The 11705-nt window shown below is 33.8% G+C and overlaps 2 protein-coding genes across 2 annotated transcripts; one reads left to right on the top strand and one right to left on the bottom strand.

Annotated features, from left to right (window-relative positions):
• Positions 1 to 5658: 5658 nt before the first annotated feature.
• LOC121808611 (pirin-like protein) lies at positions 5659 to 7725 on the top strand. Its single transcript, XM_042209178.1, has 7 exons — positions 5659 to 5998; positions 6150 to 6199; positions 6283 to 6321; positions 6407 to 6435; positions 6523 to 6585; positions 6693 to 6796; positions 6915 to 7725. The coding sequence occupies exons 1-7, from the start codon at positions 5793 to 5795 to the stop codon at positions 7396 to 7398; spliced, it is 975 nt and encodes a 324-aa protein (XP_042065112.1). The 5' UTR covers positions 5659 to 5792; the 3' UTR covers positions 7399 to 7725.
• Positions 7726 to 8623: 898 nt separating this feature from the next.
• On the bottom strand, positions 8624 to 10361 carry LOC121807021 (ras-related protein RABA5e-like). Its single transcript, XM_042207206.1, has 2 exons — positions 9996 to 10361; positions 8624 to 9162 (listed from the first exon to the last, which is right to left on the bottom strand). The coding sequence occupies exons 1-2, from the start codon at positions 10330 to 10332 to the stop codon at positions 8837 to 8839; spliced, it is 663 nt and encodes a 220-aa protein (XP_042063140.1). The 5' UTR covers positions 10333 to 10361; the 3' UTR covers positions 8624 to 8836.
• Positions 10362 to 11705: the final 1344 nt, after the last annotated feature.

Here is an 11705-nt window from a genome sequence, read left to right as displayed (position 1 = left end):
CTTTAAAGGAATGAATTAAGGCCGAATTAAATTAGGGACCATTAATTTGTATGGTAACAAACATGTTGAATTAAGGCCCATTATCTCTGAAGAGCCCATTTGTATTCGTGTAGTAGTTCATTATCTACAAACTCTCTCTGCACGAGTTTATAAGATATAGTAGTATTTGGAATTTGGTTTCAAACTTATACTCTATAGAAATTTGGATTATTTGATTGAAAATTCTTAATCTTTTGTCAAATTCGGCTTTATATACCTAAATTAAAATCTAACTGTAAATTACCAAACTATTGATTTGTTCAAATTTTACTACCTATCAAAATTTTGGTGTTAAAATAACTTAATATGTACTTAACTCAACAGATCAAACCATTTAATCTAGTACTATAATATGATCATGTTTCACAACCTAAAATGAGAAAATCAAATATCCAACTCCTGAATTTTGCATAAGAAATAGATTGCATTCTACATTTCAAACATGAAAATGATCAAGCTTTTAGCCTTTTAAGGTCTGCTGCTCTTGGGTTTTATAGGTGTTGAACTAAGAGCATCTGCAGCGGCAGACGTCCCGGCAGACGTCGGACCGGCGTGCCGGATATCCGCGAGGGATGTCCACGGCTTTCCGATGACGTCCGTCGTGATGTCTGCCATTGCGGGTTCCCGACGGACATCCTGATTTTTAATTTTTTTTAAAAAAAATATTTTGTGCGTATGTCTTTGGGGATGCCCGTCATTGTATAGTGGGATGTCCATATGACGTGGCAGTGCAGTGGGATGTCCTTATGACGTGACAGGAGGTGTTTTTGGGAAGTCCGTCGGGATGTCCGCTGGGACATCCGTCCCACTGTGGATGCCCTAAGGATAAGGAGTATTAGAATCTGACCTATTCACACTCTCCAAACTAAGCCAACTCATTTTTTTGATAATCTACAACTGTTCTTCCTCATAAATCTTAGCTAGCTGTATCAAGATCCGTTTTACATTGAGACGGGCAAGTCAACAAGCTTGGTGTTTGTGATTATAATAACCCTTCATTTTGTTGGAGTAGTGAACAACTGGATGCAGAGGAGGTTTGGACCAAAGCATTAAGTAAGCTACTTTGTTGAAAAAGTTAAATATTGTTTCACATGTGAAACAAAACAACAGTAGTGGACTAGTGGTGGCAAAACATTTTAATGGTTCCATTCATTTTTTGTTCATTTCATACTGTTTAGGACCCGAAAATCGCATACTCCATATAACATTTCTTACCTAAATCATTAAAATTTCATAAGTAGTTACTCCTTGGTCTTATTAAAATGGAGAGGGTTATGTTTCTCATTATTGATAAAACTAGTTAGGTCATCTCCAACAATACAACAAATCTAATTTTTTTGTAAAAAAATTCTCCAATTATACTAAAAACTTAAACCTATTTTTACATTTTTTGTGGAATAACAATAAATATGGATATGTACTGTAGCTACAACAAAAATTTTGTGAGCCATATACTCCCTTCGTCCCCCTCAAGATATCGACATTCTTGTATGTCACGGGCATTGGCGGACACACGTGTTAGTAGGGAGGGGCTTAAGCCCTTCCCAAACTAAATATTTTTTATTCTTTTAGTTATATTACATTATAATTTTGTAAGTATTTTGTGTAAAATGATGTGCAAAGTCCCTACCAAAACAACAAAATATAAAAACTTATTATTTCATCCAAAAGTTAGAATAGATGGCCCCTATTATAATAATTTTCTACGTCTGCCACTGGGCACGAGATTTTAGAAGGAATTTTTAGGTAGAATAAGTAAAGAAAAAAATATAGTTGAATATTTTAATGAGGATATGAAAATTTCCAAATATAGAGAGTGGACATTTTAAGTGAGACAAACTAAAAGCGAAAGATGGACATCTTGAATGAGCTAGACGGATGGAGTACTAAAAGATTTTAGTGCAAACGTTGAAGTAAAATTACTTTTTGGCATGACATATATATTCAAACATGAATTTTAATTAGTATAAATGATTAAAGATGGTCCAAAACTCTAATCATAGAGTATTATAATTTTCCAAAAATGTGGTGAATGAAAGATGATACTCCGAATTAATTAAAGTACGGCTGAAAATAGAGTTTACTCTTTGGTCATAAAAAAAGGTCTTAAAATTGAGAGGGTTAGGTTTCTCATTATTGTAGTATAAATTAAACTAGTGAATCATAGTAAAATTTTCCAAAAAGTTAGTGAAAGAAAGATGGTGGAGTATTAATTAAAGAAAATGAAGCCCATAAATTTAGAACTATGGCGTTTAAGACAAACACCTTTCAATCAAATTTAATTATAGGAAGATTCTTATGTGTAGTGAAGACAAATTTTAGTTCTTGTAATGTTAGGCTACGATAATATTCATGTCAAAGCATAATATAATTTAACACTATCCCACGCATAGGTCGACACTTTTCTTTGAATGTTAGTAGTATATATTTTGTTATTAAAAATCATTACTTGTTCAAATTGAGCATTTCTCTCAATAGAAAAGGGATGGGTATGATGGCCATTATTCTATATATTGAATTAAATAAAAACTTTTTACATATGTTAACTTAGTTGAAAAGAAGAGGGTTGCCGCAATTCTAGATTCGATGAATCTCGTGAAGTTGGTATATGCCATGGCCATCCCATTTCACCCACTCACAATTTGGTTGTGATTTTTTAATTTAATACATGTAGGAGTACTACCTACAACTAATACACTAGTACTTTGTATATTGAAATGCTACTTATATGACAATTATTTGTGCCTTTGTGGCATGGCTCTCATTTAACTAATTTATGTTTAATATTGATTATTAATTATATCAATTGTATAATTATAATCAAAGCTTGGTTTATTATTTAAAATTATAGAAAAATAAATAAATCAAATTTAATAATTAAATAGTTTTTAGAACTAATAACATTAATAATCACTTTTGGAATTAAAATAAATAATGCTAACAGATCACATAAAAAGTTGCAGTATAACATATACTATGTGTTTGTATAATGAGAATTGGTTTATGCTACTTTTTTAAAAGGGTAAATTAATAAATGTATACTAGCAGTCTTGTCGGAATTTGGATTTGTAATTTTGTATCCACTTCAAAAACTACACTAAATTTGAAAAACTAAATGTAGTAATTCTAGAATAAGTCAATTCAATAATGGGAACTGAATTTATATCTTGGTCATCAACTTACAAATGCTTAATTTTTTTTCATAATCCAAAAACAATCCAGTAGACACAAACAACTAAAAATGACACACTTCCTTCAACAAACCCATAAAACACAAAATTAGGGGCAAAGTTTTAAACAATATATTGAAAACAAAAAAAAATGGTCACATCCTCAGTAGTCTTTGGTTGCTGTTATCCGATAATCTTGATCAGATTTTAGACCTGGTAAAATTAAAACTCCATTTGATGGGAACCCACACAATATAATATTAACATAGTTTGTTATTTTCCTATTAATCTTAGTTTAAGATTGTGGCTTTCAAGTGGAGCATTTAGTTACTTGTGATTAGAGCATCATAGTTATCATCACCATGAGATAATCTACGATTCTTAATACATACTACTACAGTACTACTTATTAAACTAATTAGATCATTGTAAACACAAGGTGGCTAATTTGCATTTATTATTTAAAAAAATTGAAACTATAAGCAGTTTAATATATGGTTTGGCTACCCGATTCATTAAATTACTCAAATTTTAGGGATTTTTTTAATTCAAATTAGTTGTAGTCAAACTTGTCACAAGGTGATTCTCTCAAACTTTATAATAATTTTTCAAATATATTATACTCCCTATGTAACATTGACGACATCACTGGTAATCAAATGAAAGTGATAATTGTATAAATGAAATAAAAATTATAGCCAGTTAATGACACAATAAATGACACCATCCTCACGTCTAGGTGCATTTGACAAAATGTAAGCATTTCTTTTTTATGTTTTACTATATTATTATCATTTTTAGCTGCTGAATTATAAATTAAGATTCTTCATCAATATTTGTATTTTTATGAAGGGGTCGATATTATTAAATCACACGTGGCAATTATTACCTTACTTGATTATAATAGTACTCCGTATAAAACAATATATTGTATCGTCATTATATATGTGCATAAAAGCATTATTGAATTCTGATTAAATTCTGATATGCTCTACAAATCTGTAACTCTAAAAATATGGAGTATAAGAAAATTCATAAAAACTGAATTCGTTTTCAATTATCCCTTCAACATAAATTTTAATGAGGTTATATCATATATGACGGTTGAGAAATTTCAAATTTATAAATTTTCGACTATTTTAAAAATTATGGATAAATAAGATTTAATCAAATTTCATTTTTTTAATAAAACTTGTCAAAAAGATAAAAAATAGAATTGTCACATTAATTGTGTGAGTCTACATTTGGCAGGATAGACTTTATGAGAGATAAAAAATATAATTGCATTTGGCAGGATAGACTTTATGAGAGATGAGAGTGTCCACTATAGGGGCGGCGCGCCGGCCGCCCCGGAAGCGGCTAAGCCCCGCCTTCTATAGTGGGCGGGGCGTCCGCTCCGAAGTGGACAAAAAATCGGGGGCGGAAGGGTGTTCGGCGAGAAGGAGGCGAGGACGCAGCTGAAGAAGAAGGGGTGGGGCGAGGGCCACGGCGCCCTATTGGATGGAAACGGGGCGGACGCAGGCAGCGCGGCTATGAAACGACTGTGCAAGAAGGGGGCAGAGGCGGCTGTCCTCCTACAATGGACACCCTAAGAATTATAAGAAATGGTAAGAATCAATTGTAACATTAACTGCTTGGGTCTACGTTCGCAAAATAGACTTTATGAGTGAAAGCAAATTTTCTTTTTAAAATCAAAGGCTGCATCATGGTGACATTGGTATGACGTCATTTAATGATGAAATATTGGGTCCCTATTTTATATACTACTTGTATTTTCTTTGTTTTTAATTTTAACTTCTATCTAAATATGTAATACTATTAGTACTAATTTATAATATTAGTAGGTGTATTAGTTTTTTAAATGGTAATTTGCTTCATTTCCCCTCATTGACAATAAATCTAATGTTCAAAAAAATGACAAATGAGGTAGAAAAATTATCTGTTTATATTTATATAGATCTAACTGGGGTAAGAACTAATCTACAGTTAATCATATAAATTCAAATATCGAAACTACTATATAAATTTTGTTAGTGAAATAGTTTTATAAAGTATGATTTTTTTAATTTTAGAAAGTCATATCTCTCTAATGAGGTAAACTCATTCTCCGCTAACAATATTTTAATTACTTTTTCCCTATGTCGCTATTGCTTTATTAATTTTACATTAACATTTGTGATGAACCCAAAAAGCATATTTTTTTTGGGATGAAGGGAGTATCAAATATTAGTTGAAGGGATCTTCCGAAATATTACTAAATCAAAGAAAAAACTCAATAATGGTCTCTTTTCCCTATTGCGGTCGAATTGGCTGAATTCATGGATTTTCAATTGTCCAAATGTGAGAGGATTATACGCCGATTTGTTTTTTCTCTTTCCAATAATTAATCAAAATTTTAGTTATTAAGAGTAGATGAGTTAACCATTAAAGCGAGATTCGCAAGCGAACGGTTAAAAAGTTGGCATTGCTAAGTTTTTTTATAGCTTACGCAGTCTTAAAAAGGTCGTTATTTCGAGTATATAAATAGGAGATGTGAGAACAGACTTGAACACACAAAACCCAAAGAAATTTTTTATTTTGTGTATGATCTCTGCAACCAAACTCGTATTGTTGAATCACAAAACCATCATCACCAATTCTCCAATTCGCCAAACGTTTTCTTCTTCTCTGAGAAGCATAATGTCTGTATCCGCTCAAAGCTTCGAACACCCAAGATTGGTCGCCAAGAAAGTCCTGGCAAAGCCCCAGAGCGAGGGAGAAGGTGCTGTTGTTAGACGAAGCATTGGAAGGTGCGCCCTAATTTCTTCAAACTCTAAGCTTTTTAATTGGGCATTTTTTTGATTTCGAAGAAAATCATTGAAGTAATTGGATACTTCACCTTGTAGCATGAGTTGTTATTGAATCGTGATTTTGGTTTGATTTGGTGCTCAATAATTGTAGACCTGAATTGAAGTCGCTGGATCCCTTTCTCATGCTGGATGAATTTTCTGGTAACATTTTATTTTTGTGATGAATTTTTTTTTGAATTATTTAATTAAGTTATTCAATTTGAATGATTTGATTTTCATTGTAGTTACACCGCCTGCTGGATTTCCTGATCATCCCCACCGTGGTATCTACCATTATCAAATACTGCTATAATTATTAATTTCTTATGCAAATGAAAAGAAATATTGACATCTATGCTCTGTTTTCAGGGTTTGAGACTGTTACTTATCTGTTACAGGTAATTTTGTGGTGTTTTCATAGTTGAGAGAGGTCTTTTTGTAGCCATTTTTGGATGAAATCAATCAAACTTGCTATCTGTATATAGGGAGGTATCACACATCAGGATTTTGCTGGACACAAGGGTACAATACATGCTGGTGAAGTGCAGGTAGTTTGATCAGCTAATTATTAGGATGACACTTAATTCATTATCTATCTATGTGTTTCATTGCCTCTTCGAATTCGGGTTTAAATTTTGTGTTTGGAGTTGTGCAGTGGATGACTGCAGGGAGGGGTGTAGTCCACTCTGAAATGCCTGCAGGAGAAGGTACTCACACAGGCCTCCAACTCTGGATCAATCTCTCTTCCAAGGATAAGATGTTCGTTTAATTTCCTTTTTTTTAGCCTTGCTATCCACAAATGTAGTATTGATTTGATGTTTAAAAGTTGATGAAAAATCTATGTTTGAATGAAGAAAATGGTTTGTTACTTTTAAAGGATTGAGCCTAGATATCAAGAATTGCGGAGGGATGACATCCCCAGTGCAGAGGAAGACGGTGTTGGTGTTCGAGTGATTGCAGGGGAGTCCATGGGGGTTCACTCCCCGGTTTACACGCGAACCCCAACAATGTACCTCGATTTCACCCTCCAGCACGGCTCTCAGCATCATCAGAGGATCCCGGAGTCATGGAACGCGTTTGCATACATTATTGAAGGGGAAGGGGTGTTTGGGACGCCCAACTCACCTCCCGTGTCAGCTCACCATATTTTGGTTTTGGGTCCGGGAGAGGGGATGAGCGTGTGGAACAAGTCGGCCAAGCCACTGAGGTTCATCTTGGTGGGCGGCGAGCCACTCGGTGAGCCAGTGGTTCAGAATGGTCCCTTTGTGATGAACACGCAAGCCGAAATCGAGAAGACCATTGAAGACTACTACTATGGCAAGAATGGGTTTGAGATGGCAAGAAACTGGAGGTCTAAATGAGTGCTGTTAAAACAACAAAGTCAAATTAATTAGGTTGTGAAAGTTTCTGTCTGTCACTAGCAATCTCTATCTTCACCAACACAAATTCACACACATACACACATACCATCATCATTGATTCAAGATTTTATCATAATAATGCGGACAGAAAGCTTCTAGAAGCTAAGAAAATATGCAGCACTGAGATTCTGTGTTTGATGGGGCCAGCTTGCTTCTAGAACATGTTGATTCTTGTATTATTATTTTTTCTTTTGGTTGTGTAATTAGTTTTTAGATTTACAAGTTTGTTCTTGTCGGAATAAGATCTTCTCCTAATAATTGCATTAATCTTGTGACCACTGATGATTTATTTGTTTTTGGTTTGGATAACAAAAAAAAGCTTTTCTTGTGAGTTGGGTACTATCATACCAATAGAGGGTAATTGGTGGAACCACTTAGATTATTAAATGTGGCAGAAATTGATTTGAAAATAAATCAAGTTTTTTTTAGGAGATTTCATTGGATATTCATTGATAATGACATTGTGATATTGACTTTGATCAAGTGCTGAAATAGTGTACACTATCCATTTACATTTCTGTTTTTGTGTTGATATATTTACAACTTTCGGTGGAACTCAAAAGTGGTATTTTAGTTGATCTGTCACATTGTTTCTAGAAGATGCATCAAACATGTATTTATAGAATGGAAAATTGCTTGTTTATTAGTGGAACAAACACAAAGGTGACAGAAGCAGAAAAAATTGTAAATGTTGGAAGTTAGATTTTGATAGAAATAGTGGAATAAAAATGAGGGATTGCACCAAAAATGTTGTGTGACTAGCCCACTAAGCAATAAGGTATCTTGAAGCATTTATATTGGTGGCTTACTGAATTTTATGGGTTTGGACATTTTAGTTAAATTTCCTTTTGAGTTGAGCTGGTCAAACGCTGATTGGATGGGTCGGGCGAGTGATGTGCTCGTTGTGTTTTACATGGTACAAATTTTTGTGCGCGCACTAGATGCAACAATGTGCTCGCGCACTAGATGCAACAATGTGCTCGCGCACCGTTAAAGATGCCCTAATGACAAACCCTTATCTCCAAAAATCCACTTATTTTCATTAGTCTGGTGGTGGGGTGGAGGTGGGCAGAGGGAACAATCTTATCGATAATGGGATATCTAGACATCCTCGATACAAACTTGGAGCTCCAAACCAAGACAAAGAATAAACTAAAATGAGTTGTGATTAAAACAACTGTTGTGTGATTTCTATAAATAAATGTTGTAAGAGTATAATTTACACTTCAGACAAAAGAAGTTTCAAGTATAGAAGAGCACCATTCAATTCAATATTTAAAAAAAAAACATAAGTATTTGGTCATTGTAGGATCCCTTTCAATGAAAATAGAACCATATTCAAGAATGTAATGCCATGGCTTTTGATTGATCATTTTGCTTAGCTGGAGCAACAAGATGATCCTCCCTTTTGCTTTGGTTCATTAGTGTCATCGTGGATATGGTCGAGGGACACTCTGTTGAGAGACAATTGTGCTTTATACGAGTCTGAATTCAAGACCTTCCTGCTTACATTGTTATAAATATCGTGGATGACTAAATCAAAAGCCTTCTCAACGTTTCTCGAGTCCAGTGCCGAGGTTTCCATGAAAAACAATCCTTCTGATTCGGCGAGCTTCTTGCCTTCCTCCACGGTCACGTCCCTGATATTGTCCAAGTCTAGTTTGTTCCCCACAAGAATCTTGGCAACTGCTGTGTCGGAATGTGCTGTGGATGAAGAGTATCAAGTGCATCAGATATATGCATTGTTCTCTGGTATTTTCAACTCATTCAGCAAATGTTAATGAGCTAAGGAAGGTGCAATAGTAAAACAGGGTAAACCTAAGCACAAAGGTTTATCAAAAAGAATAAAATTGACGAAATCAAGATCATGTTTAGAACATAGAGGTTGAGGCTCGAGCTTATATGCTTTGCAATTTATAAAACTGGCTCCAACTCAATCTAGCATAGGCCTCCAATGATCCAATCTTGAATCACATCATCTTTGAGCCCCCAAACAAAAATGAAGTACATATGCACCACATTATGATTTCTCATACAAAGACTTAGCAACCAAGAATACCAAAGATTTGACACTCTTTATGTTAAAAATTGCAAATATGTGCAAAGCATAAATGTGTGACAGATAATCAAATATACCATATATTCTATCAGAGTATATAGTTTTCATATCAGCAACTAATCAATGCCGGAAATAGTGCAATTTTTTCGACATAGAAAAATTCAGATCTGTTTCAAATTTGTGCCCTGGCTCACTGGAATGTGTTTTACGCAACAGGAGCATTGAAACGGACTCCAATTTCCTCAAGCAATTTGTATACAATCAAGCAAATCGAACCTTCTATCATTTCAGTTCCAATCAGAACAAATGAACTCATCTATCTCATCCTCGATTTCAAATTCCGATTCTGAGTAACAAAATTGATCATTCCAGATTAAGCAAGCAGAACAAATGTAGTCATCTATAGCATCCGCGATTTCGAGAATCGAAATTGATGATTCAGATTAATCAAGCAGAAAGGGGGGACAAGGAGACGTACTCTTGAGTTCATCGAGCCATCGGGGAATATTGTCGAAGGTGGATCTCCTGGAGATGTCATAGACGACGAGCGCGCCGAAGGAGCCGCGGTAGTAGGCGGATGTGACGGCGCGGAACCTCTCCTGGCCGGCGGTGTCCCAAATCTGAGCCTTGACTTCCTTGCCGTCGATTTCGCGCGTTTTCGTCTGGAACTCGACCCCAATGGTGGCCTTTGTGTGGAGGCTGAACTCGTTTCTGGCGTAGCGGGAAAGGAGGTTGGATTTTCCGACGGCGGAGTCGCCTATTATGACGATTTTGAAGAGGTACTCCTCCCCCTCGTCGTCGGAAGAAGACGCCATTGCTGAAGAAGTGAAGATAGAGAGAGAGAGAGAGCGCGCGCGGTAATTTAATTAAATATACACGTATCTGATATATTTATTTTGTTTATTAAATGGAGATAGATTTAGAAAATATCTTAATTACGATTTTGGCAATAGAGATTAATGGTAACAGCTCTATAATTTGAAGTTAATCATCGTGTATGAGATATTCGGCATTTGTGATTATGGTATTCAAATATCTTCCAAATTTCGTTGACTATTACTTCATTCATGTTCTCTCATTTTGTTATTTTTAAATGTAATACTCTTATTCCATTTTTACTATACTTAATAACTAAGTCACATTATTTCATAATTCATATATATATATATATATATATATATATATATATATATATATATATATAGACTCTGTATTTAATCATTTTTTCCATTTACGTTTCTTCAAATTCTTAATCGTGCCAAAGATTTCTTAAAATCATGTGAATTTCAAATGAGATAATTAATAACAGATGAAGGAGGTAATATATTGAAAAAAAGACATTATTACTAGATTTTGAAGGTAATTGTTTAAATAGCTAATTAAATTGTATACATTTTGAAACATTTGTGACGAATATTTCAAGATATTAGTATGATTTATGAGGGAATTCAAAAACAATATATTAAATAATAATGGAAATCTATATATACACAAAATTAATACACTCTAATCACCTACACCATATTAACACAATTAATTGTTTAAATAGATGATAAAATTGTAATTAATATTTTAAAACATTTGTGACGAATACATATCAATATATTTTGAGGGTATTTCTAAAATAATATCCTAATCAACAATTAATGGAACGTGTAAATTTGTCTATCAAAAGCCATATTATCAAATTAATACACGTGCATATAATTGCTTAACGCTCGACATCATCACGGAGTATAAAGTTTGAAATAAAGTGATTATTATGAAAACTCAAACTCTGCCAAAAGCGACTTACTTGTTCTGAAATAAATTATTCTTGATTATGTTTTAACCAAATTATTGTGTTTGTCATTTGCTATTGAGCCAAAAAGGTTACATGTCATGCATGTGGCTAAATTTATTGCTTTTGGATTATAATTCAATTCGTCATGTGTAATTCAATAATGTTTGGTACTACAAATTTAGTTAAATTTATTAATACTTCAAATTAATAAATCAAAATTTTCATGTGAAAATCAATATTGTTTGGTCATGTTTCGCTACTAGTACGTAATAGAGTACAACTTTATTGTCACAAAATATACCAGTATTTTGTAATATGTCAAAAAATGGTGTCCCATGGGGTGAAAATGGGGATTTATCATAATTTTTTATTGACATTTTCAATAGTAATTTTTAAAAAATGTAG

The sequence above is a fragment of the Salvia splendens genome, chromosome 6 (genome assembly GCF_004379255.2).
Source record: "Salvia splendens isolate huo1 chromosome 6, SspV2, whole genome shotgun sequence".
In the NCBI taxonomy this organism is placed as follows: Eukaryota; Viridiplantae; Streptophyta; class Magnoliopsida; order Lamiales; family Lamiaceae; genus Salvia; species Salvia splendens.
The sequence above is the reverse complement of the archived record's forward strand: the minus strand, read 5'-3'. Positions and strand labels throughout refer to the sequence as shown.